Source organism: Hemitrygon akajei, chromosome 5, assembly GCF_048418815.1.
Source record: "Hemitrygon akajei chromosome 5, sHemAka1.3, whole genome shotgun sequence".
NCBI lineage: Eukaryota > Metazoa > Chordata > Chondrichthyes > Myliobatiformes > Dasyatidae > Hemitrygon > Hemitrygon akajei.
In genome coordinates, this window is record NC_133128.1 from 188,526,471 (window position 1) to 188,552,677 (window position 26,207).

Here is a 26,207-nt window from a genome sequence, read left to right on the forward strand (position 1 = left end):
GGGTTCAAAAATTAGAAATTGGACTTCTTCATCTTCAAATGTGATATTACTTTTGTATGGGGTGCGAGCATTAATCAAACATTTCCTAGGGGTGTGGGGCATAGAAAAGGTTGGGAACCACTGTATTAACATATAAACATTTTTTATCTCAGGTCACTTTCCAGCAATGGAAATCAAATGATTTTATTTTCTTCAATGAGCCAATCTTTGCATGCTGTGGTGATGGCTTCACACATTGGCACAACTTACTCAACGACATATCCCTTAATTCATTTGCATCTCACTATTCTTCCAAATCAAACCGGCCCTACAAAATTCTGAACTAATTTAGTCCTGTTGTGGTTCAACCTCTACTGTTATCAAGTTGAATAAATTGTTTGCTTCAGAACCGCTTGCTGTTGTAAATCTTACAAAGCAACATTGCCCAGTTTTCAGAAGTGTTTGTGATCGGGCCTGAAAACTAAAACTTAGCAAGCAACTTCATTCTTTGCTAAATAAATTCCAACAAGGAAGAGGGAATATGAGAGACTTGTAAAGTATTCATCTCGCAGTCAATTATATTGCTCAGCCGCTAAAGGGAATGGAAGTCAGATCTGATTAAAATAATCCCGTAAGTGTGAAGGGAACTTCATTCAGCACAGTTTTTCTGAAATAGCATCAGAAAGCAAATATATTATCTCTAATTATGACAGATGTCTTCCAATGTTAAGAATTGTTATGAGAAAATATATTGAAATATCAAGTTCAATTTACTTAATTCCCAATGAGCCATGACTGTTTCACTGAAAATGTAAAAATCAAAATGAAAATTTACTGCTCCTACCTGTTGTGACTCCTGTGCCATCACCTGCAAAAGAGATTGATGTACAATTTAGTTGAAGCTATTTTCTATTAGTATTGTCTGAATACTCATGTTATCTTAGATAACTGACTATGGACGAATGAACTTAACACTCAAGAAACCATTTTCAGAAATAAATCACAGTTAAATTCAGGTAATATCACACAGTGAAAGGAGGATGATTGAAACTCTGGCTGAGATGGTGGTCATGGTTTGAGAGTTAAAGTCAAAATGTTTAAGGTGAACATGAAGAGGAACATCTTCACTCAGAAGATAGTGAGAGTGAGGAACAAGATGACAACGCAGGTAGTTGATGTGATTCTGATTTCAACATTGAAGTGAAATTTATAGATACATGGATGGGAGGGCTATAGTATAGTGCAGGTCAATGGAACTTGGCGGATCAATGGATTTGCATGGATTGATCATCCTTTGGGCCTTTTTTATGTGCTGTAGCGTTCTATGTAACGATAAGATGAACTCCGGCACAATGAAAATTTCTTACTCCAGTCTGATATCCTTTCGTTGGAATTGACTGTAAAAGAGGTTGTTGTTGAATTGAATTGAAGCTATCCTATACCTCACAATATCCAAATCTTTTTTATCAATGTCTGCCCTTGGGATTTAACAGATTTTGATTCTCGTTATCACTTGATGCAATAATTCCTTTAGAGTCCTGGTTAATAACTGAATATCAGCTGAAGATATTTGTGTGAATATATACAAAGGAAAGGAACTAGGAAAGGTGGTCAAATAAATCACAATTATATTCACTAGAAAGACCGGGATGGAAATGTTCAGTTCATACCTGTTATTGCTGTGGTCCCCACTGAAAAGAGAAAGTTATAAAACTTAATATGGAGCTAGCTAATGCACAATTTCTGACGTCGATATGATCGCATCAAAAGCAGAATAGTTCTCAGTGTACATTGCTGATATGTGTAAAATGTTCTCCAGTGACAAGCTTCCATTTCCTCTGTTTGACAGGGGATGTCCGAGTTGATTTTCCTAAATAAACTTTCCAATAACTTACAATACCCTTATACACATCGTAAAGTTTCAAGAAAGAGTTGAATATTATATTAACATATAAACGTATTTTATATCAGGTCATTTTCTTTTTTTTAAAATTTTTTTATTAGTTTTTCAAAACATTTTACAAAATTAAAAACCCCAAATCCCAGTGGGGAGCATTAATACAGTGCAAGATTAAGCATACAATAACAATATGCCACAATCGAAGAGAATTTAACAAAAAAGCACCTAAATTAAAGACAAGTGAGCTTAGTGTCCTCCCCAATCCCCACAGCACAAGAAAAAAACAACAACAACTCCAGACCAACCGCCAGACAATATAGAGAGTATAAGTCAGGACAGTCAAACTCCCAGACTGTGAATACACTTAGTAACAGAGGATAATAATGCCTACTACCAGAAAAAAAAAGAAAAAGGGAGCTGAAAGCAAGGGACCGAAAAGAAGAAGAAAAAAAGAAAAAAAAACCCTAGTCAAGAGGAAGGTTATGAAAGTACTCGATAAAAGGTCCCCAGACCTTATGGAACTTTAGATCCGAATTAAGAACTGAATAATGAATTTTTTCGAGGTCCAAGCAGGCCATAATGTCGTTAAGCCATTGCGCATGAGTGGGCGGGGCAACATCTCTCCATCTGAGGAGGATCAAGCGTCTCGCCAGGAGAGAGGCAAAGGATAGTATTCGGCATTTGGTCGGACCCAGACATAAATCTGTCTCGCCCCAAAAACCTGTAATATGTTGTTTGGCTTTGGAACGCCTCAGCTGATTGGCTAGGAATTTACCAGACTTATCCCCATGAATGTAAAAGCGACTCTTGCTTTCGAGAAGTTGGCGTTCGACAGGTTGAGTGGACAGAAGGTTAAATTTAGTTTGGAGTTCAACGCGCTTCTTGTATAATTCAGGGTTCTTAGTTTGGGCATATAATTGATCCACATCTTTAATCTGGTTAATGAGGTCTGCTCGATCTGCACGGGATCTTCTATTGAGATTTGCTGTGTAAGAAATTATTTGACCCCTCAGATATGCTTTCATGGCATCCCAGACAATCTGGGATGGCACTTCAGGTGATGTATTAGTGTTAAAATAAAAGGTTATCTGGTCCTTAATAAGTTTTACGAAATCATCATCCGATAGTAAAGTTGAATCGAACCGCCAGTGTTTGTTCCTCTGAGGGAGACCAGGAAAGTTCAGAGAGAGGGTAATTGGGGCATGGTCAGAGATCAGTATACTCTGATAGTCACAAGAGTGGGGAAATGGGATAAGTTGGTTATCGAGTAAGAAATAGTCAATTCTAGTGAAGGTATGGTGAACATGTGAGAAAAAAGAATAATCTCTCCCCATAGGATGGAGGAAACGCCATATATCAGAGATACCAAAATTAGAGAGAAACGATTGAATAGCTAAGGCAGATTTAGTAGGTGATCTGGTAACAGAGGACGATCGGTCCAGTTTAGGATCCAACCAACAGTTGAAGTCACCACCCAATATAAGAGAGTATGAGTTTAAGTCTGGTAGTGAGGAAAAAAACCGTTCAAAAAAAGTTAACATCATCAAAGTTGGGGGCATACAGGTTTGCTAGTGCAACTTTAGTGTTATATAGTTTACCAGAAACAATAATAAAACGGCCATTTGTATCAGATATTTTATTATGGAGTTCAAAAGGAATGTTTGAGTTAATAAGAATGGAAACTCCCCTGGCTTTAGCGGCAAAGGATGAATGAAAATGCTGACCCGCCCACTTTGACAGAAGCTGGGAGTTATCAAAACAACAAATATGAGTTTCTTGGAGGAAAGCAATGTCAGCTTTGAGTTGTTTAATATGTGAGAATACCTTCCTCCTTTTAACAGGGTGATTCAGTCCCTTTACATTCCAGCTCACGAATTTAAGTGCACTAGCCATTATCAATTACTAATGCATAAAAGGCAGCAGGCATATAAAAAGTCAAGCAGTACAATAGCAGTCTGGGAGCAGAGATGTAAACATAGATTCGTAAGGTCAAAATATAAACATGTCCTAAGCAATAAAGAGATGTTGGAACTGGAAAACCACCCCATCCGCACAACCCAAAACTAGACGGCTACCAAAACAAGTAGCTAGCTCTACCAAAAAAATTAACCCAAATACAACTTCCAGATCTGTGTCATTGACAACAGTTCCGTATAAATACTATAGCAAATAGTAACTAGTTTATGCACTAGAAAACATAACTACAGATTAGAACACCTTCTGCAGAAATATACAACTTAATACAGAGAAAATCGGAAGAAAACCAAAACTAACCTACCCGCAAAAAATTATAGAAGAATAAAGTAAGAGAAAGGGGAAAAAAAAGGTAAGAAGGAAAAAGAAAAAAGAAGGGGAAGGGGAAAATTATAAATTCAAGACGAGTATTTATCAACCATTTACAGAGAAGGGAGAGAAAAATTCAGAGATTAGAAAAAAGGGGTGAAGAAAAGAAAAAGATAAAATAAATAAATATTTAAAGCAATGGAAAAATAAATCAGCAGTTGAACTGTGAACCGACAAACAGGGAGGCCTTCACTAAAGACTTCAAACCTCCAAAACAAGATAGAATTAGTTGTAGAACTCTGTAGGTAAAGTTATACAAGAATAAAGATAGGTTACACACACACCAAATCCCGGGAGAGATTGTCAACAGCCCTTAAAGTTTCAATGAATAATGTCTGAGTGATTCAAGTGAATTCCGAGTCCAGAGAAAGTAATTTTACTACGATGAGTACTTATCCACCATTTTAGGAGGTCCAATCAGATTCCGAAGATGACTGGATAGCCGGAAGACTTGCCACAAACGCTTCAGCTTCCTTTGCTGATTTGAACCACTTGAATTCCCCGGTATTAAGCTTTATTCGTAGCTTAGCAGGGTTACGAAGGGAAGGTTTGAAACCACGATCAAAAAGCACTTTCATTGCGCCTTTAAACTCAGCGCGCATCTTTAAGGTCTGGGGTACAAAATCTTCCACAAAGCGAATGGTTGTATTCTGGAAAGAAAAAGAGCCTCTGCGACGTGCCTCCACAATCAGACTGTGTTTTACCTGGTATTGATGGAAACACAGGATTACTGGTCGCGGACGGGAACCCAGAATTCCGGGGGGAACGTAAACTCTGTGTGCCCGTTCGAGCTCGGGTGGCTTCGGAAGCAAATCTTTCCCGAATAACTCACAGAGAAACTCGGCGAAAAACTTCACGGTTGGTCCCTTTTCAGTCGCCTCTGGTAATCCCAGAATTCTGATGTTGCAGCGTCTGCTACGGTTTTCGAGATCCACCATTTTGGAAAGAAGTTTATTAGATTTTTCCTCTAAGCTGGAACAGAGAGCCTCCAAGTATCAAACACGACTTTCTAAATCTTCAGAAGTCGAATTGATGCGAGATAAGTGTTCAGCATGTTTGTCCACTTTATCGTTGATCCGATCCAGTTTGTCTTCTAACTGTTTGAAAGCGGTTTTAAATTCCTTTAAGATTTCATCTCGGAGCTTTCCCAGCGCAACCATCGTCTCATCCGACGGGGTCATAGCTTCTTTTCTCCCGGATTTAGAACTCTTGCTAGACATTGTAAGTTAGATATATTCACAGGCAAGTAAGAGATACCGAAATAATTCCTAACTAAGGTTTAAAAAATGGAGACATTTAGTGCAAAGCTAGCGACAGTTACGGAACAAAAGTTCGGAGCAGCTAAACAATCGCCATCTTACCGGAAGCGGTCATTTTCCAGCAATGGAAATCAACTGATTGTTTTCTCTTCAATGAGCCAAACTTTGCATGCTGTGGTGATGGCTTCACAGATTGGCACAACTTACTCATATATATATCCCTCAATTCATTTGGATTGCACTATTCTTCCAAATCAAACCAGCCCTACAAAATTCTGAACTAATTTAGTCCTGTTGTGGTTCAACTTCCACTGTTATCAAGCTGAATAAATTGTTTGCTTCAGAACCGCTTGCTGTTGTAAATCTTATAAAGCAACATTGCCCAGTTTTGAGAAGTGTTTGTGATCGGGCCTGGAAACTAAAACTTAGCAAGCAACTTCATTGTTTCCTAAATAAATTCCACCGAGGAAGAGGGAATATGAGAGACTTGTAAAGTATTCATCTCGCTGTCAATTATATTGCTCAGCCGCTAAAGGGAATTGAAGTCAGATCTGATTAAAATAATCCCGTAAGTGTGAAGGGAGCTTCATTCAGCACAGTTTTTCTGAAATAGCGTCAGAAAGCAAATATATTATCTCTAATTATGACAGAGATCTTCCAATGTTAAGAATTGTTATCAGAAAATATACTGAAATATCAAGTTCAATTTACTTAATTCCCAATGAGCCATGACTGTTTCACTGAAAATGTAAAAATCAAAATGAAAATTTACTGCTCCTACCTGTTGTGACTCCTGTGCCATCACCTGTAAAAGAGATTGATGTACAATTTAGTTGAAGCTATTTTCTGTTAGTATTGTCTGAATACTCATGTTATCTTAGATAACTGACTATGGACGAATGAACTTAACACTCAAGAAATCATTTTCAGAAATAAATCACAGTTAAATTCAGGTAATATCACACAGTGAAAGGAGCATGATTGAAACTCTGGCTGAGCTGGTGGTCATGGTTTGAGAGTTAAAGTCGAAATGTTTAAGGTGAACATGAAGAGGAACATCTTCACTCAGAAGATAGTGAGAGTGAGGAACAAGATGACAACGCAGGTGGTTGATGTGATTCTGATTTCAACATTGAAGTGAAATTTAGAGTTACATGGATGGGAGGGCTATAGTATAGTGCAGGTCAATGGAACTTGGCAGATCAATGGATTGGCATGGATTGATCATCCTTTGGGCCTTTTCTCTGTGCTGTAGTGTTCTATGAACGTATAAGATGAAGTCCAGCACAATGAAACTTTCTTACTCCAGTCTGATGTCCTTTCATTGGCATTGACTGTAAAAGAGGTTGTTGTTGAATTGAATTGAAGCTATCCTATACCTCACAATATCCAAATCTTTTTATCAATGTCTGCCCTTGGGATTTAACAGATTTTGATTCTCGTTATCACTTGATGCAATAATTCCTTTAGAGTCCTGGTTAATAACTGAATATCAGCTGAAGATATTTGTGTGAATATATACAAAGGAAAGGAACTAGGAAAGGTGGTCAAATAAATCACAATTATATTCACTAGAAAGACCGGGATGGAAATGTTCAGTTCATACCTGTTATTGCTGTGGTCCCCACTGAAAAGAAAAAATTATAAAATTTAGTTTGAAGCTAGCTAATGCACAATTTCTGATGTCGATATGATCACATCAAAAGCAGAATAGTTCTCAGTGTACGTTGCTGATATGTGTAAAATGTTCTTCAGTGACAAGCTTCCATTTCCTCTGTTTCACAGGGGATGTCCGAGTTGATTTTCCTAAATAAACTTTCCAATAACTTACAATACCCTTATACACATCGTAAAGTTTCAAGAAAGAGTTGAATATTATATTAACATATAAAACGTATTTTATCTCAGGTCATTTTCCAGCAATGGAAATCAACTGATTGTTTTCTCTTCAATGAGCCAAACTTTGCATGCTGTGGTGATGGCTTCACAGATTGGCACAACTTACTCAAATATATATCCCTCAATTCATTTGCATCGCACTATTCTTCCAAATCAAACCAGCCCTACAAAATTCTGAACTAATTTAGTCCTGTTGTGGTTCAACTTCCACTGTTATCAAGCTGAATAAATTGTTTGCTTCAGAACCGCTTGCTGTTGTAAATCTTATAAAGCAACATTGCCCAGTTTTGAGAAGTGTTTGTGATCGGGCCTGGAAACTAAAACTTAGCAAGCAACTTCATTGTTTCCTAAATAAATTCCACCGAGGAAGAGGGAATATGAGAGACTTGTAAAGTATTCATCTCGCAGTCAATTATATTGCCTAGCCGCTAAAGGGAATGGAAGTCAGATCTGATTAAAATAATCCCGTAAGTGTGAAGGGAACTTCATTCAGCACAGTTTTTCTGAAATAGCATCAGAAGGCAAATATATTATCTCTAATTATGACAGATGTCTTCCAATGTTAAGAATTGTTATGAGAAAATATACTGAAATATCAAGTTCAATTTACTTAATTCCCAATGAGCCATGACTGTTTCACTGAAAATGTAAAAATCAAAACGAAAATTTACTGCTCCTACCTGTTGTGACTCCTATGCCATCACCTGTAAAAGAGATTGATGTACAATTTAGTTGAAGCTATTTTCTATTAGTATTGTCTGAATACTCATGTTATCTTAGATAACTGACTATGGACGAATGAACTTAACACTCAAGAAACCATTTTCAGAAATAAATCACCGTTAAATTCAGGTAATATCACACAGCGAAAGGAGGATGATTGAAACTCTGGCTGAGCTGGTGGTCATGGTTTGAGAGTTAAAGTCGAAATGTTTAAGGTGAACATGAAGAGGAACATCTTCACTCAGAAGATAGTGAGAGTGAGGAACAAGATGACAACGCAGGTGGTTGATGTGATTCTGATTTCAACATTGAAGTGAAATTTAGAGATACATGGATGGGAGGGCTATAGTATAGTGCAGGTCAATGGAACTTGGCGGATCAATGGATTTGCATGGATTGATCATTCTTTGGGCCTTTTTTCTGTGCTGTAGCGTTCTATGTAAGGATAAGATGAACTCCAGCACATTGAAAATTTCTTACTCCAGTCTGATGTCCTTGCGTTGGCATTGACTGTAAAAGAGGTTGTTGTTGAATTGAATTGAAGCTATCCTATACATCACAATATCCAAATTTTTTTGTTAATGTACGCTCTTCGGATTTAACAGCTTTTCAATCTCATTATCACTTGATGCAATAATTCCTTTAGAGTCCTGGTTAATAACAGAATATCAACTGAAGATATTTGTGTGAATATTTCAAAGGAAAAGAGCAAGGAAAGGTTGTCAAAGAAATCCCAATTATATTCACTATGAAGACCGGGATGGAAACGTTCAGTTCATACCTGTTATTGGTGTGGACCCCACTGAAAATAAAAAATTATAAAATTTAATATGAAGCTAGCTAATGCACAATTTCTGACGTCAATATGATCACGTCAAAAGCAGAATAGTTCTCAGTGTATGTTGCTGTTATGTGTAAAAAGTTCTCCAGTGACCAGCTTCCATCTTCTCTTTGACAGAGGATGTCCGAGTTGATTTTCCTAAATAAATATTCTAATAACTTACAATACCCTCACACACATCGAAAAGTTTCAAGAAAGAGTTGAATATTATATTAACACAGGGGTTCCCAACCTGGGGTGCCCGCACCCCCAGCGGGTGCGAGATGGAATATCAGGGGGTGCGACAAAGAGTGGCTTGTGTCCTTGAGTGACAGGTCACGAGTCATCACTCAGCCAGCTGCCAATCTGCCTTGAGAAGTGGTTGTAACGTTTGTCCCAAGCACACTCCAGTCTCCCTCTGCCTGAGTCGAGAGAGATGTAAACTCACTCAAGTCTCCCGCTGCCCGAGTCAGCGTTGAGGAGTCTCGTCAGTGTTACCTGGGAATTTACACCTCAGAGTTGAGGAGTCTCATCAATTTACTGTTTACAATTTTTTCTGAATAAATTAGTATCTAATTGCTCGATTTATATTTGCATTTTATGCACTGAGTTAACAGCTTTTTTTAAAGTTCAATTTGTTCACTCACAGTATTGTATGTGGTTCAATGTGTGGTTCAAAAATTAAAAATTAGATTTCTTCATCTTCAAATGTGATATTACTTTTGTATGGGGTGCGAACATTAATCAAACATTTCCTAGGGGTGCTGGGCATAGAAAAGGTTGGGAACCACTGTATTAACATTTAAACATATTTTATCTCAGGTCACTTTCCAGCAATGGAAATCAAATGATTTTATTTTCTTCAATGAGCCAATCTTTGCATGCTGTGGTGATGGCTTCACATATTGGCACAACTTACTCAACGACATATCCCTTAATTCATTTGCATCTCACTATTCTTCCAAATCAAACCGGCCCTTCAAAATTCTGAACTAATTTAGTCCTGTTGTGGTTCAACCTCCACTGTTATCAAGCTGAATAAATTGTTTGCTTCAGAACCGCTTGCTAGTGTAAATCCTACAAAGCAACATTGCCCAGTTTTGAGAAGTGTTAAATTCACCGTTAAATTCAGTTAATATCATGAATGGAACAAGATGCTATCAAGGTACATTTGGCAGGGTAAAAGGCCTAGAGTTCATCTCAAAACTTTGAATTAGCAAAGAAAAGGGGGGGGATTACCTTCTCCTAGAGATTATTATTTTGCGGCACAGTTGAGAGCTGTGATATGTTGGTGCAACCCATCATATGACGCTCAATGGAAAAACATTGAGGAGCGGGTACTTCCCATCCCCATACAAGCAATTTTGGCTGATAACAACCTGCAAAGGTACATAAATACTATTGATAACCCATGAGTGAAATTGGCTCTTAAAATATGGAAAACTACTATAAAAGAATATAATCTAGAGGGAGATATTGCAATTCTTAAATGGTGTGCATGTGATTAGGATTTTACACCAAATAAATTGGATGCTAGATTTAAGGACTGGACAGCTAAAGGAATAACAGTTCTTTGCAACAAAATGAAAGAAGGAACACTGTTCAGTTTTGAAATGCTTAAAGAGAAACACTTAATGGAAAAACAAGATTTTTATCGGTATTTACAGATGCGACAATATGTTAATAAGACACTTAAAAATATAACCAAGGCAAATACATGCTTGATAGAGCTCTTTAGAAAAGCATATAATTCTGATAATGGTAGTAGAATCATTTCAAGCATGTATAAGGGGCTGTCAAATCTTAAAACACATTCAACTTCATACATTAAAACAAAATGGGAGAAGGAAGGAGGGATAATTATATTGGAAGAAGAATGGACAACAATATGGAGATATCAATGGAAGTGTACCAGTTCACAGAAATGGAGGGAGTTTGGATGGAACAACTTGATAAGATATTTTATTACATCCTCTCAGAAATCCCATTATGATAGTAATCTCCCTGTTTGTTGGAGAAATTGTGGAAATCAAAATACAAATCATTATCATATTTTTTGGGACTGCCCTGTTATCAAAAATTATTGGAGGGGGATACACAATGCCCTTTGTGACATCTTTAAATGTGAAATACCCTTAGAGATTAAGACCATATATTTTGGATATATACCTCAAGAATGGTTGAAAAGAGACAAATATTTAATGAATAAACTGTTCGTGGCTGGTAAAAAGACTCTTACCAGGAAATGGTTATCACAGGAGAGTCCAACTTTAAATACATGGATGGAAATTCCAATGGACATTTACAAAATGGAGAAGGTAACAGCATCTGTTAACCATAAGCTGGAACAATTTGATTCATACTGGGAAAAATGGTTTAACTACATAATGCCTCATAGGCCTGATTTTATTCTCACAAATCAATGAAGCTGTTGTAAAAAAAAGATCACTCCCTACTTGTACATAAGTTCTTTCCTTTTGCTTGTTTTTTCTTTCCACTCTTTTCTATAAGTGTATACCTCAGATAAATACTTTGTGGAGATTTGTGATATATATGATTAAATGATATATATGTACAATGTCTGAAATACATCTTATGGAAATGTTTGTTTGATGATGAACTTCAATAAAAAATAAATCACAAAAAAAATTCAGTTAATACCACAAAGTGAAAAGAGGATGATTGAAAATCTGGCTGAGATGGTGGTCATGGTTTGAGAGTTAAAGTCGAAATGTTTAAGGTGAACATGAAGAGGAACATCTTCACTCAGAAGATAGTGAGAGTGAGGAACAAGATGACAACGCAGGTGGTTGATGTGATTCTGATTTCAACATTGAAGTGAAATTTAGAGTTACATGGATGGGAAGGCTATAGTATAGTGCAGGTCAATGGAACTTGGCGGATCAATGGATTGGCATGGATTGATCATCCTTTGGGCCTTTTCTCTGTGCTGTAGTGTTCTATGTAACGATAAGACGAACTCCAGCACAATGACAACTTTCTTACTCCAGTCTGATGTCATTTCGTTGGCATTGACTGTAAAAGAGATTGATGTCAAATTCCATTGAAGCTATCCTATACCTCACAATATCCAAATCTTTTTATCAATGTATGCTCTTGGGATTTAACAGTTTTTCATTCTCGTTATCACTTGATGCAATAATTCCTTTAGAGTGCTGGTAAATAACTGAATATCAACTGAAGATTTTTGTGTGAATATTTCAAAGGAAAGGAACTAGGAAAGGTGGTCAAAGAAATCCCAATTATATTCACTAGAAAGACCGGGATGGAAACGTTCAGTTCATACCTGTTATTGGTGTGGACTCCACTAAAAAGAAAAAAATTATAAAATTTAATATGAAGCTAGCTAATGTAAAATTTCTGACATCAATGTGATCACATCAAAAGCAGAATAGTTCTCAGTGTATGGTGCTGATATGTGTAAAATGTTCTTCAGTGACAAGTGTCCATCTTCTCTTTTTGAGAGAGGATGTCAGATATGTTTTTCCTAAATAGCCTCTCTAATAACTTAACCTTCATCTCCCTCATACACATCGTAAAGTTTCAAGAAAGAGATGAATATTATATTAACTATAAACAAATTTTATCTCAGGTCACTTTCCTGCAATATAATTCAACTGATTCTTTTTCAATGAGCCATACCTTGTATGCTGTAATGATGGCTTGCTGTAACGTAGCTCCCCTGCCACTCACCGCGGTAGAAAAGACCGGAAGTAAAACCCCGCAACCCAGTAGCAACCTCTCATTACAAACAGCTTCCGTAGTGGGGGGTATTGCTATATTATCATTGTCCTAATTTGCATTAGCTTATCTTTATAATGCTCACGTTGGAACACTTCTCCTCCTTTAAATTCCAACATTCCCCAAATGTAAATAACTGGGGAACAAAAAGCAGTGGTGTCATTAGCTTGCGTACCTCTGAAACTTATACTAGTGTCCCAGTAACAGCTTACCAATACAAAACACCTGAAAAACGTGGCAGGTTCAACATTCAGTCTAACAAAGGAAACTGTCCATTCAAATATTCAGTCTGTGAGGAGGTTTGTGAGGGTGTTGTGCTGTAACAGATGAAAATTATGAAATCTAAGTACAGGAGCTGTCTTACTGACAGACACCTGACTGCTCCACTCTGATGTCCTTTCATTGGCATTGACTGTAAAAGAGATTGTTGTAGAATTTAATTGAAGCTATCCTATGCCTAAGAAGAAAGGCCCTTAACTCGGCAGTGGAGTTAATGGGGCACCGTCATGACGGTGTTTCCGTAGCAAGCTATTCTTGTTTTTACAAGGCCGAGTTGCTAGCTTGATGCTCAACCTGACCTGGGTTCGAACCTGACTTGGATCCGATCTCGGGAACCTTCGCTCCAGAGGCTGGCACTGATATTATTGCGCCACCAAGCGGGACACCTCACATTATCCATATCTTTTTTTTATCAATGTCTGCTCTTGGGATTTAACAGTTTTTCATTCTCGTTATCACTTGATGCAATAATTCCTTTAGAGTCCTGGTTAATAACCGAATATGAACTGAAGATATTTGTGTGAATATTTCAAAGGAAAAGAACAAGGAAAGGTGGTCAAAAAAATCCCAATTATATTTACTGTAAAGAGGGGTATGGAAACGTTCAGATCATACCTGTTGTTACTGGTGTGATCACCACTGAAAAAGAGAAAATTATAAAATTTAATATGAAACTATCGAATGCACATTGATGTGATCGCATCAAATGTAGAATAGTTCTCAGTTAATGGTGCTGAAATGGATAAAATGTTCTCCAGTGACAAGGTTCCATCTTCTCTGATTGACAGTGGATGTCATAGAAACAAATAGAAACATAGAAAACCTACAGCACAATACAGGCCCTTCGGCCCACAAAGTTGTGCGGACCATGTCCCTACCTTAGAAATTACTAGGCTTACCTATAGCTCTCTATTTTACTAAGCTCTATGTACCTATGTAAAAGTTTCTTAAAAGACCCTATTGTATCCGCCTCCACCACCGTTGCCGGCAGCCCATTCCACGCACTCACTACTCTCTGAGGACAAAAACTTACCCCTGACATCTCCTCTGTACCTACTCCCCAGCACCTCAAACCTGTGTCCTCTGTGTCAACCATTTCAGCCCTGGGAAAAAGCCTATGACTATCCACATGATCAATGCCTCTCATCATCTTATACACCACTATCAGGTCACCTCTCATCCTCCTTCGCCCCAAGGAGAAAAGGCCGAGTTCACTCAACCTATTCTCATAAGGCATGTTCCCCAATCCAGGTAACATCCTTGTAAATCTTCTATGGCTTCCATATCCTTCCTGTAGCGAGGCAACCAGAACTTACAACAATACTCCAAGTGGGGTCTGACCAGGATCCTATATAGCTGCAATACAATTACCTCTCGGCTCCTAATTTCAATTCTATGATTGATGAAGGCCAATACACTGTATGCCTTCTTAACCACAGAGTCAACCTGCGCAGCTGCTTTGAGGGTCCTATGGACTTGGACCCCAAAACCCCTCTAATCCTCCACGCTGCCAAGAGTCTTACCATTAATACTATATTCTGGTATCATATTTGACCTACCAAAATGAACCACTTCACACTTATCAGGGTTGAACTCCATCGGCAACTTCTCAGCCCAGTTTTGCATCCTATCAATGTCCCACTGTAACCTCTGACAGCTCTCCACACTATCCTCAACACACCCAACCTTTGTGTCATCAGCAAACTTACTAACCCATCACTCCACTTCCTCATCCAGGTCATTTATAAAAATCACGAAGAGTGAGGGTCCCAGAACAGATCCCTGAGGCACTCCACTGGTGACCGACCTCCATGCAGAATATGACCCGTCTACAACCACTCTTTGCCGTCTGTGGGCGAGCCAGTTCTGGATCCACAAAGCAATGTCCCCTTGGATCCCATGCCTCCTTACTTTCCCAGTAACCCTTGCATGGAGTACCTTATCAAATGCCTTGCTGAAATCCATATACACTACATCTACTGCTCTTCCTTCATCAATGTGTTTAGTCACATCCTCAAAAAATTCTATCAGGCTCATAAGGCATGACCTGCCCTTGACAAAGCCTAACCATATAATGCCTCTCCAAATGTTCATAAATCCTGCCTCTCAGGATCTTCTCCATCAACTTACCAACCACTGAGGTAAGACTCACTGGTCTATTATTTCCTGGGCTATCTCCACTTCCCTTCTTGAATAAAGGAACAACATTTGCAACCCTCCAATCCTTCAGAATCTCTCCCGTCCCTATTGATGATGCAAATATCATCACCAGAGGCTCAGCAATCTCCTCCCTCGCCTCCCACAGTAGCATATCTCATCTGGTCTCGGCGACTTATCCAACTTGATGCTTTCCAAAAGCTCCAGCACATCCTCTTTCTTAATATCTACATGCTCAAGGTTTTCAGTCTGCTGCAAATCATCACTACAATTACCAAGATCCTTTTCTAGAGTGAATACTGAAGTAAAGTATTCGTTAAGTACCTCTGCTATTTCCTCCAGTTCCATACACACTTTCCCACTGTCACACTTGATAGGTCCTATTCTTTCACATCTTATTCTCCTGCTCTTCACATTCTTGTAGAATGCCTTGGGGTTTTCCTTAATCCTGCCCACCAAGGCCTTCTCATGGCCCCTTCTGGCTCTCCTAACTTCCTTCTTAAGCTCTTTCCTATTAGCCTTATAATCTTCTAGATCTCTAACATTACATAGCTCTCTGAACCTTTTGTAAGCTTTTCCTTTCTTCTTGACTAGATTTATTACAGCCTTTGTACACGGTTCCTGTACTCTACCATAACTTCCCTGTCTCATTGGAACGTACCAATACAGAACTCTACACAAATATCCCCTGAATATCTGCCACATTTCTTCTGTACTTTTCCCTGAGAACAACTGTTTTCAATTTAAGCCTCAAATTTCCTGCCTGATAGCCTCATAATTCCTCCTACTCCAATTAAACACTTTTCTAACTTGTTTGTTCCTATCTTGTTCTAATGCTATTGTAAAGGAGACAAAACGTCCAAAATGCTCTCCCACTGAGAGATCTGATACCTGATGAGTTTCATTTCTCAATACCAAATCAAGTACAGCCTCTCCTCTTGAAGGCTTATCTACATATTGCGTCAAGATACCTTCCTGAACACACCTAACAAACTCCACCCCATCTAAACCTCTTGCTCTAGGGAGTTGCCAATTGATATTTGGGAAATTAAATTCTCCCATCACGACAACTCTGTTACTATTACACTTTTCCAGGACGTGTTTCCCAATCTGCTCCTCAATATCCCTGTTACTATTGGGAAGCCTATAAAAAACACCCAGTAAAGTTATTGAGCCCTTCCTGTTCCTAACCTCCACCCACCGAGACTCTGTAGACAATCCCTCAATGACTTTCACTTTTTCTACAGCTGTGACACTATCTCTGAGCAACATTGCCACGCCCTCAGCTTTTTTGCCTCCTTCCCTGTCCTTTCTGAAACATCTAAAGCCCCCCACTTGGAGTAGCCATTCCTGTCCCTGAGCCATCCAAGTCTCTGTAATGGCCACCACATCATATCTCCAAGCACCGATCCACGCTCTAAGCTCATCCGCTTTGTTCATAACGCTCCTTGTGTTAAAATAGACACATCTCAAGGCTTCGGACTGAGCGTGTCCCTTCTCTATCACCTGCCTATCCTCCCTCTCGCACTGTCTACAAGCTTTCTCTATTTGTGAGCCAACCTCCTCTTCCCCAGTCTCTTCAGTTCCGTTCCCACCCCCCAACAATTCTAATTTAAACTCTCCCCAGTAGCCTTAACAAACCTCCCCGCCAGGATATTGGACCCCTGGGATTCAAGTGCAACCCGTCCTTTTTGTACAGGTCACACCTGCCCCAAAAGAGGTCCCAATGATCCAGAAATCTGAATCCCTGCCCCCTGCTCCAATCCCTCAGCCACGCATTTACCCTCCACCTCATCCTATTCCTATTCTCACTGTCACGTGGCACAGGCGGTTATCCTGAGATTACTACCTTTGCGGACCTGCTTCTCAAATTTCTTCCTAACTCCCTGAACTCTTTTTTGAGGACCTCTTCCCTTTTCCTACCTATGTCATTGGTACTAATATGTACCACGACCTCTGGCTGTTCTCCCTCCCACTGCAGGATATTTTGGACGTGATCTGAAACATCCCGGACACTGGCACCTGGGAGGCAAACTACCATCTGAGTTTCTTTCCCACGTCCACAGAATCACCTGTCTGACCCCCTAACTGCAGAGTCCTCTATAACTACTGCCTTCCTCTTCCCTTCCCTACCCTTCTTAGCCAAAGGGCCCAACTCTGTGCCAGAGAGATGGCCACTGCTGCTTCCCCCAGGTAGGCTGTCCCCCCCCCAACAGTCCTCAGACAGGAGTACTTATTGTCAAGGGGTACAGCCATAGGGGTACTGGCTGACGTCACGTGCCTGAGCAGTCTCGCCTCTCTTTAACCCAAGTAGTGCATAACTCCCTTCAGTCCGAAAATCAGCTGCTCACTCACAGCCTTCTTGCTCCGAATCAAAAACCATTGAAGATATCAGGTATGTTTTTCCTAAATAACTACTCTAATAAGTTAACTTTCATCTCCCTCTTATACATTGTAAAGTTTCAAAAAAGAGATGAATATTATATTAACCATAAAGAAATTTTATCTCAGGTCACTCTATGCAATGGAAATCAACTGATGTTTTTCTTCAATGAGCCAAACCTTGCATGCTGTAGTGATGGCTTCGCGGATTGGCACAATTTACTCAACGATATATCCCTCAATTCATTTGCATCTCAGTATTCTGCCAAATTAAACTGGCTCCTGTGGTGAACTACATATACCTGTCTGGACACGCCCCCTGATGACTGCTCCTGTGGCTCCTCCCACAGACCCCTGCTGACTGCTCCTGTGGCTCCTCCCACAGACCCCTGTATAAAGGTGATGGCGGTCTGAGCCCGGCCTCTCAGTCTCCAGGATGTAGTATGGTGGTCACTCACTGCTTGTTCCTTCTTCCAGTCAATAAAAGCCAATACCTCGCTTTTACGTCTCAGAGTGAGTTATTGATGGTGCATCAGCTCCTCAAAATTCTGAGCTAACTTAGTCCTGTTGTGGTTCAGTTTTCACTGTTATCAAGCTGAATAAAGTTTTTGCTTCAGAACCACTTGCTGTTGTAAATCTTACAAAGGAACATTGCCCAGTTTTGAGAAGTGCTTGTATAGTGGTTCTGTAATCCAAACCTTAGCAAGCAACTTCATTGTTTCCTAAATAAATTCCACCGAGGAAGAGGGAATATGAGAGACTTGTAAAGTATTCATTTCGCAGTCAAATATATTGCTCAGCTGCTAGAGGGAATGGAAGTCAGACCTGATTAAAATAATCCCGTAAGTGTGAAGGGAACTTCATTCAGCACTATTTCTCTGAAATAGCGTCAGAAAGCAAATAAAATCTCTAATTATGACAATCTTGTAATGTTAAGAATTGATATGAGAAAATATATTGAAATATCAAGTTCAATTCACTTAATTTCCAATGACCAATGGCCATTTAACTGAAATTGTAACAATCAGAACGAAAATTTACTGCTCCTACCTGTCGTGTCTGATGGGTTCTTAACTGTAAAAGAGATTGTTGTACAATTTAGTTCAAACTGTTTTCTATTAGTACTGTATTGTCTAAATACTCATGTTATTTTAGATCACAGACCATGGTCTAATGTACTTATTACTCATGAAAGCATTTGCAGAAATAAATCACCTTCAAATTCAGTTAATATCGCACAGTGCAAAGAGGATGATTGAAAAACTGGCTGAGTTAGTGATCATGATTTAAGGGTTAAAGTTCAAATGTTTAAGGTGAACATGAAGAGGAACATCTTCACACAGAAGACAGTGAGAGTGAAGAAGAAGATGACAGCGCAGGTGGTTGATGTGTTTCTGATTTTAACATTGAAGTGAAATTTAGATAGATACATGGATGGGAGGGCTATAGTATAGTGCAGGTTAATCGAACTTGGCAGATTAATGGATTGGCATGGATTGATCAGTCTTTCACTGTTATCAAGCTGAATAAATTGTTTGCTTCAAAACCACTTGCTGTTGTAAATCTTACACAGCAACATTGCCCAGTTTTGAGAAGTGCTTGTGAAGCGGCCCTAGACACCAAAAATTAGCAAGCAACTTCATCATTTCCTTAATAAGTTGTATAGAGGACAAGAGAATATTGGAGACTTCTAACGTGTTCATTTTTCTGGAAAAAGAATATTTCTCATCCCCTGTAAAGAATGCAAGTCAGACCTGACTGAAATCATCACTTTAGTGTGAAGGGAACATCATTGAGCGCTATAGAATTTAGAGTAGTACAGCACACATTACAGGCCCTTCAGCCCACAATGTTGGGCCGACTCTCAAAACCTGCCTCCCATATAACCCCCCACCTTAAATTCCTCCATATACCTGTCTAGTAGTCTCCTAAGCTTCACTAGTGTATCTGCCTCCACCACTGACTCAGGCAGTGCATTCCATGCACAAACCACTCTCTGAGTGAAAAACCTTCCTCTAATATCCCCCTTGAACTTCCCTCCCCTTACCTTAAAGCCATGTCCTCTTGTACTGAGCAGTGGTGCCCTGGGGAAGAGGTGCTGGCTGTCCACTCTATCTATTAATATCTTGTACACCTCGATCATGTCTCCTCTCATCCTCCTTCTCTCCAAAGAGTAAAGCCCTAGCTCCCTTAATCTCTGATCATAATCTATACTCTCTAAACCAGGCAGCATCCTGGCAAATCTCCTCTGTACCCTTTCCAATGCTTCCACATCCTTCCTATACTGAGGCAACCAGAACTGGACACAGTACTCCAAGTGTGGCCTAACTAGAGTTTTACAGAGCTGCATCATTACATCGCATCTCTTAAGCTCTATCCCTCGACTTATGAAAGCTAACACCCCATAAGCTTTCTTAACTACCCTATCTACCTGTGAGGCAACTTTCAGGGATCTGTGGACATGTACCCCCAGATCCCTCTGCTCCTCCACAGTACCAAGTATCCTGCCATTTACTTTGTACTCTACCTTGGAGTTTGTCCTTCCAAAGTGTACCACCTCACACTTCTCCGGGTTGAACTCCATCTGCCACTTCTCAGCCCACTTCTGCATCCTATCAATGTCTCTCTGCAATCTTCGACAATCCTCTACACTATCTACAACACCGCCAATCTTTGTGTCGTTTGCAAACTTGCCAACCCACCCTTCTACCCCCACATCCAGGTCGTTAATAAAAATCACAAAAAGTAGAGGTCCCAGAACAGATCCTTGCGGGACACCACTAGTCACAACCCTCCAATCTGAATGTACTCCCTCCACCATGACCCTCTGCCTTCTGCAGGCAAGCCAATTCTGAATCCACCTGGCCAAACTTCCCTGGATCCCATGCCTTCTGACTTCCTGAATAAGCCTACCATGTGGAACCTTGTCAAATGCCTTACTAAAATCCATGTAGATCACATCCACTGCACTACCCTCATCTATATGCCTGGTCACCTTCTCAAAGAACTCTATCAGGCTTGTTAGGCACAATCTGCCCTTCACAAAGCCATGCTGACTGTCCCTGATCAGACCATGATTCTCTAAATGCCCATAGATCCTATCTCTAAGAATCTTTTCCAACAGCTTTCCCACCATAGACGTAAGGCTCACTGGTCTATAATTACCTGGACTATCCCTACTACCTTTTTTGAATAAGGGGACAACATTCGCCTCCCTCCATCCTCCGGTACCATTCCTGTGGACAACGAGGACATAAAGATCCTAGCCAGAGGCTCAGCAATCTCTTCCCTTGCTTCGTGGAGCAGCCTGGGGAATATTCCGTCAGGCCCCGGGGACTTATCCGTCCTAATGTGCTTTAACAACTCCAACACCTCCTCATCCTTAATATCAACATGCTCCAGAACATCAACCTCACTCATATTGTCCTCACCGTCATCAAGTTCCCTCTCAGTGGTGAATACCGAAGAGAAGTATTCATAGAGGACCTCGCTCACTTCCAAAGCCTCCAGGCACATCTTCCCACTTTTATCTCTAATCGGTCCTACCTTCACTCCAGTCATCCTTTTGTTCTTCACATAATTGAAGAATGCCTTGGGGTTTTCCTTTACTCTACTCACCAAGGCCTTCTCATGCCCCCTTCTTGCTCTTCTCAGCCCCTTCTTAAGCTCCTTTCTTGCTACCCTATATTCCTCAATAGACCCATCTGATCCTTGCTTCCTAAACCTCATGTATGCTACCTTCTTCCACCTGACTAGATTTTCCACTTCATTTGTCACCCATGGTTCCTTCACCCTACCACTCTTTATCTTCCTCACCGGGACAAATTTATCCCTAACATCCTGCAAGAGATCCTTAAAGATCGACCACATGTCCATAGTACATTTCCCTGCAAAATTCATACCCGCAAGTTCTAGCTTTATAGCCTCATAATTTGCCCTTCCCCAATTAAAAATTTTCCTATCTTCTCTGATTCTATCCTTTTCCATGATAATGCTAAAGGCCAGGGAGCGGTGATCACTGTCCCCCAGATGCTCACCCACTGACAGATCTGTGACCTGACCCGGTTCGTTACCTAATACTAGATCTAGTATGGCATTCCCCCTAGTCGGCCTGTCAACATACTGTGACAGGAATCCATCCTGGACACACTTAACAAACACTGCCCCATCTAAACCCTTGGAACTAATCAAGTGCCAATCAATATTTGGGAAGTTAAAGTCACCCATGATAACAACCCTGTTATTTTTGCACCTTTCCAAAATCTGCCTCCCAATCTGCTCCTCGGTATCTCTGCTGCTACCAGGGGGCCTATAGAATACCCCCAGTAGAGTAACTGCTCCCTTCCTGTTCCTGACGTCCACCCATACTGACTCAAAAGAGGATCCTGCTACATTACCCACCCTTTCTGTAGCTGTAATAGTATCCCTGACCAGTAATGCCACCCTCCTCCCCTTTCCCCCCCTCTCTATCCCTTTTAAAGCACTGAAATCCAGGAATATTGAGAATCCATTCCTGCCCTGGTGCCAGCCAAGTCTCTGAAATGGCCACTACATCATAATTCCATGTATGTATCCAAGCTCTCAGTTCATCACCTTTGTTCCTGATGCTTCTTGCATTGAAGTACACACACTTTAGCCCTTCTACCTTACTACCTTTATACCCTTTATTCTGCTTCTCTTTCCTCAAACCCTCTCTATATGTTAGATCTGGCTTTACTCCATGCACTTCTTTCACTGCTCTATCGCTCCGGGTCCCATCCCCCTTGCAAATTAGTTTAAACCCTCCCAAACTATTTCTCTGGAATAGTGTCAGAAGGCAAATACATTATTTCTAATTATGACAGACTATCTTGTAATGTTAAGAATACATTAAGAAAATACATTGGAATAACAATTTCAATGCACTTATTTTCCAATGACCAATGACCACTGTGATTGAAACAATCAGAATGAAAATTTGTGATGACTGAGTGGTGCCTCTCACTCAATGTCAGCAAGATCAAGGAGCTGATTATTAACTTCACGAAAAGGAACCCAGAGTTCCATGAGATAGCCCTGATTAGAGGATCATAGGAAAAGAATTTAAGCAATATTATATCCTCAGTGTTAACATTTCAGTGAAACTAATTGCATAATTGCAACTAAGAAGTAAGCACTGCAACACTTCACTTTCTTCAGAGTTTACAAAGATTGGGCATGCCATCTAAATTTTTAACAAACTTCTATAAACTGCCTTTACTCGTTTTTTTAAAACTCTCTCTCCCTCCAAGCAATTCAGTGTCAAGACAGTGTCATACAATGTCAGGCTCTTGCACTTTGGGAGGATCAGGAAGGGTGGGTTCCACTCAGTGGGGTGTAAGCCACTATGGAATGCAATAGAACAGAGTGATCTGGGAATACAGATGCATAATTCCTTGTAAGTGGTGGCAAAAGCATACAGAGTGATTAAGAAAGGTTTTGGCACATTGACCTTCATACGTCAATGCACTGTGTACAAGAGGTGGGATGTAATGCTCACACAAGGAAATCTGCAGATGCTGGAAATTCAAACAACACACACAAAATGCTGGTGGAACACAGCAGGCCAGGCAGCATCTATAAGGACAAGCACTGTCGATGTTTCAGGCCAAGACGTTTCATGACTAACGAAAGGTCTCGGCCCGAAACGTCGACAGTGCTTCTCCTTATAGATGCTGCCTGGCCTGCTGTGTTCCACCAGCATTTTGAGTGTAATGCTCAAACTGGTGAGGCCAAGGTTGGAGTAACGTGTCCAGCTTTGGTCACTGAAAATAAATGAACTGTGTATCTTTTCCTTTGTAGGGAGATGTGACCCACCACTTGAATAGTGGGAGTTGGCAGCTAAGCTTGTCATGGAGAACAAAGAGGGAAGTGAACTAGCTTTTGAAGATTAGGGAGTTAATGTAGAAACTCCCTTTCTTGAGAATATTTATGGCTATTTATAACTGATCAGACTTAAAGTCTTTGCTTGAATTAAGAACTTTGTGGTAAGTAAACCCAATATTAACACAAGGACAAAGTAAAATATCTGATTGCTGTGCTAATGCCTCAGCAAGTCCAAAAATGATCTATGTATCTGTAACTCACTATTACTCCATAATGAGATTTTCCTTTAATGGTAGCTTATTTCTTTCGGTCTGGAATAATGCACAGTTCCCTTTTCAAAATATGTCTCCAAGTTCTGATAATTGCCAAACATATTCACCATTCCCTTCATAATTTCAAGAATTTGAACATTCTCTCAACATTCCCACTTAAGTTTAAATTTCATATTTCTAAGGCACTGTCTAAGATGTAGAATGCATTAGTTCAGGGAAATATATAAGCATTATTTTTTTTTTAAAAATTTTATTTAATTGAATTTTTAAATGATTACAAGTGTAGAAAAAAAAATATGTGACCCTTCCCCCCTCCCCTTAATCCCTCCCCCCTAACTTCCCTATATAAAAAAAATTAAGAAAGAAAGAAAAGAAAGAAAGAAAGAGTGCCTGGTTGTTGGAAGGTCTCCACATGCTCCATGGAGTTCTTAATAACTTTAGTATATGTATTTATTTCTTTCCCCAAGTAACCATTAATTTTCTCTTCAGAGCACCTATATATTTAATCCTGTCTTTTGTAAATAAGGGCCCCAGATTTTCAAAAATGTTTCATATTTATCTCTTAAGTTATAAGTAATTTTTTCTAATGGAATACAGCCATAGATTTCTTTTTTCCAACAATCTATACTTAAATATGTATCTGATTTCCAAGTAATTGCAATAGCCTTTTTGGCTACAGCCAGCGCAATTTTTATAAATTCTTTCTGATATTTATTAAGTTTGAGTTTCGGTTTTGTCCCTTCAATATCACCTAGTAAAAGTAATATTGGATTATGAGGAAGTTTTATTCCCGTAATTTGTTCCAATAAAAGTCTTAAATTTGTCCAAAAAAGTTGAATTTTAGAACAAGACCATGTAGAATGTAAAAATGTACCAGTTTCTTGTTTACATCGGAAACACTGATCAGATAAACTTGGATTTAATTTATTTATTTTTTGTGGTGTAATATATAATTGATGTAAAAAATTATATTGCACTAATCTTAACCGAACATTTATTGTATTTGTCATACTGTCAAGACACAGTCTTGACCAATTTGTTTCTTCAATTTTAATATTCAAATCACTTTCCCATTTTTGTCTTGACTTATGGACTCCTTGTTTAGTTGCCTGGTTTTGAATCAAATTATACATACAAGATATAAATTTTTTAATATTTCCTTTTTGAATTAAAATTTCTATTTCTTTAGATTTCGGCAATAACATTGTTTGACCTAGTTTTTCTCTTATATAAGCCCTTAATTGAAAGTAACAAAATAAAGTGTTATTTGATATTTTATATTTATTCTTTAGTTGATCAAATGACATTAATATACCTCCTTCAAAACAATCTCCTATATATTTAATCCCTTGTTGAAACCAATTATATAAAAGTTGATTGTCCATTGTAAAAGGAATAAGTCTATTTTGAATTAAAGATCTCTTTGCTAATAAAGATTTTTTTGTCTCATCATCAACATTTATCTTATTCCATAAATCAATCAAATGTTTTAATATAGGAGATTCTTTCTTTTCCCGTATCCATTTAGATTCCCATTTATATATAAAATCTTCTGGTACGTTTTCTCCTATTTTGTCCAGTTCTATTCTAATCCATGCCGGTTTATCTTCCTGATTAACTCTAAAACCAGCATTATTTTTAATAAAACACACCACTGAAAATATAAAGGCAATTTGGACAATTTTCTTGTACTTATTTCTCCTTTTACATTTATGATATTTAGTACATTGAGCTTACAAACTGTAAGTGTTTTTAGTAAATTTACAGTACATTGGTTGACGGAACAGAAACAAAAATAAATCTATTCTTTCGTTCATTTCCTTCCATATTTAAAATTATTTGTGTCTTACCTTGCTGACAGGTTGCTCTGGATAACAGGCAATAAATAATCCCAAGAAGAACAGCTATTCTCACTGATTGAGCCAACATGTTTCTCTTATGCTCCTTTCAACTCTAGCTAAAGTCTTGTCTAGCTTGCTTTGTGTTGCTGACAATTCAAAACTGTAATTTAGGTGTGACGAGAAAGGCTAATTAAAATGAATCACCAAATTGCAGTGATATTAATGGACTTTGAATCTTTATATGTTACATATTACATCAGCCTTTGATTGGATTTACTTCAGATGTGACAGCCATTTTGTGATGCAACCTACCAATCTGGTCTGTTCTAGGTTTAAAAAGTGAAGTTTACCCACCTTCCCCCCCAAAAAAGGAGAAAATGTGGAATATCTCAATACTTATCAATTAAGGAGAGATTTAACTACATAAAAAGCTGAGAGCACAAAAAATGATTGGCTTGTAAAGCCTATCTTCAGCCAAAAGAAGATCAGAATTATTTTAAAAATACAAATTGCTGGCAGAACTCAGCAGGCCAGACAACATCCGGGAGGAGGTAGTGACGACGTTTCGGGCCGAAACCTTTCAGAATTATTTCACTTTTGTCCAATGCCATCCGATCGGCTGACCTTATTTTTTAAGTAATTGTCATTCCCATTTCCTCTTTTGAGACAGAGAAAACAGAAAGAAAAGCAACTATAAAGTTTAGCTTTATTTATCACATGTACGTCAAACCATACAGTGAAATGTGT

General features: G+C 39.0%; 1 protein-coding gene across 10 annotated transcripts in view; it reads right to left on the reverse strand.

The window, feature by feature from the left end:
• LOC140728577 (uncharacterized) overlaps positions 1-25,633 on the reverse strand; it is a 120,428-nt gene extending 94,795 nt beyond the window's left edge. For 5 of the 10 annotated variants that reach the window (XM_073047528.1, XM_073047524.1, XM_073047525.1 and 2 more), the window contains exons 1-10: positions 25,470-25,633; positions 18,554-18,577; positions 13,580-13,603; positions 12,231-12,251; positions 8,885-8,905; positions 8,061-8,084; positions 7,088-7,108; positions 6,263-6,286; positions 1,650-1,670; positions 824-847 (exon numbers count right to left, since the gene is read on the reverse strand). In XM_073047528.1, the coding sequence (XP_072903629.1) occupies positions 824-847; positions 1,650-1,670; positions 6,263-6,286; positions 7,088-7,108; positions 8,061-8,084; positions 8,885-8,905; positions 12,231-12,251; positions 13,580-13,603; positions 18,554-18,577; positions 25,470-25,548 (283 nt within the window). In that variant the 5' untranslated portion in view covers positions 25,549-25,633. The remainder of the gene's footprint in view (positions 1-823; positions 848-1,649; positions 1,671-6,262; positions 6,287-7,087; positions 7,109-8,060; positions 8,085-8,884; positions 8,906-12,230; positions 12,252-13,579; positions 13,604-18,553; positions 18,578-25,469) is intronic. The other 5 variants (XM_073047521.1, XM_073047523.1, XM_073047527.1 and 2 more) reach the window with 5 other exon arrangements.
• Positions 25,634-26,207: the final 574 nt, after the last annotated feature.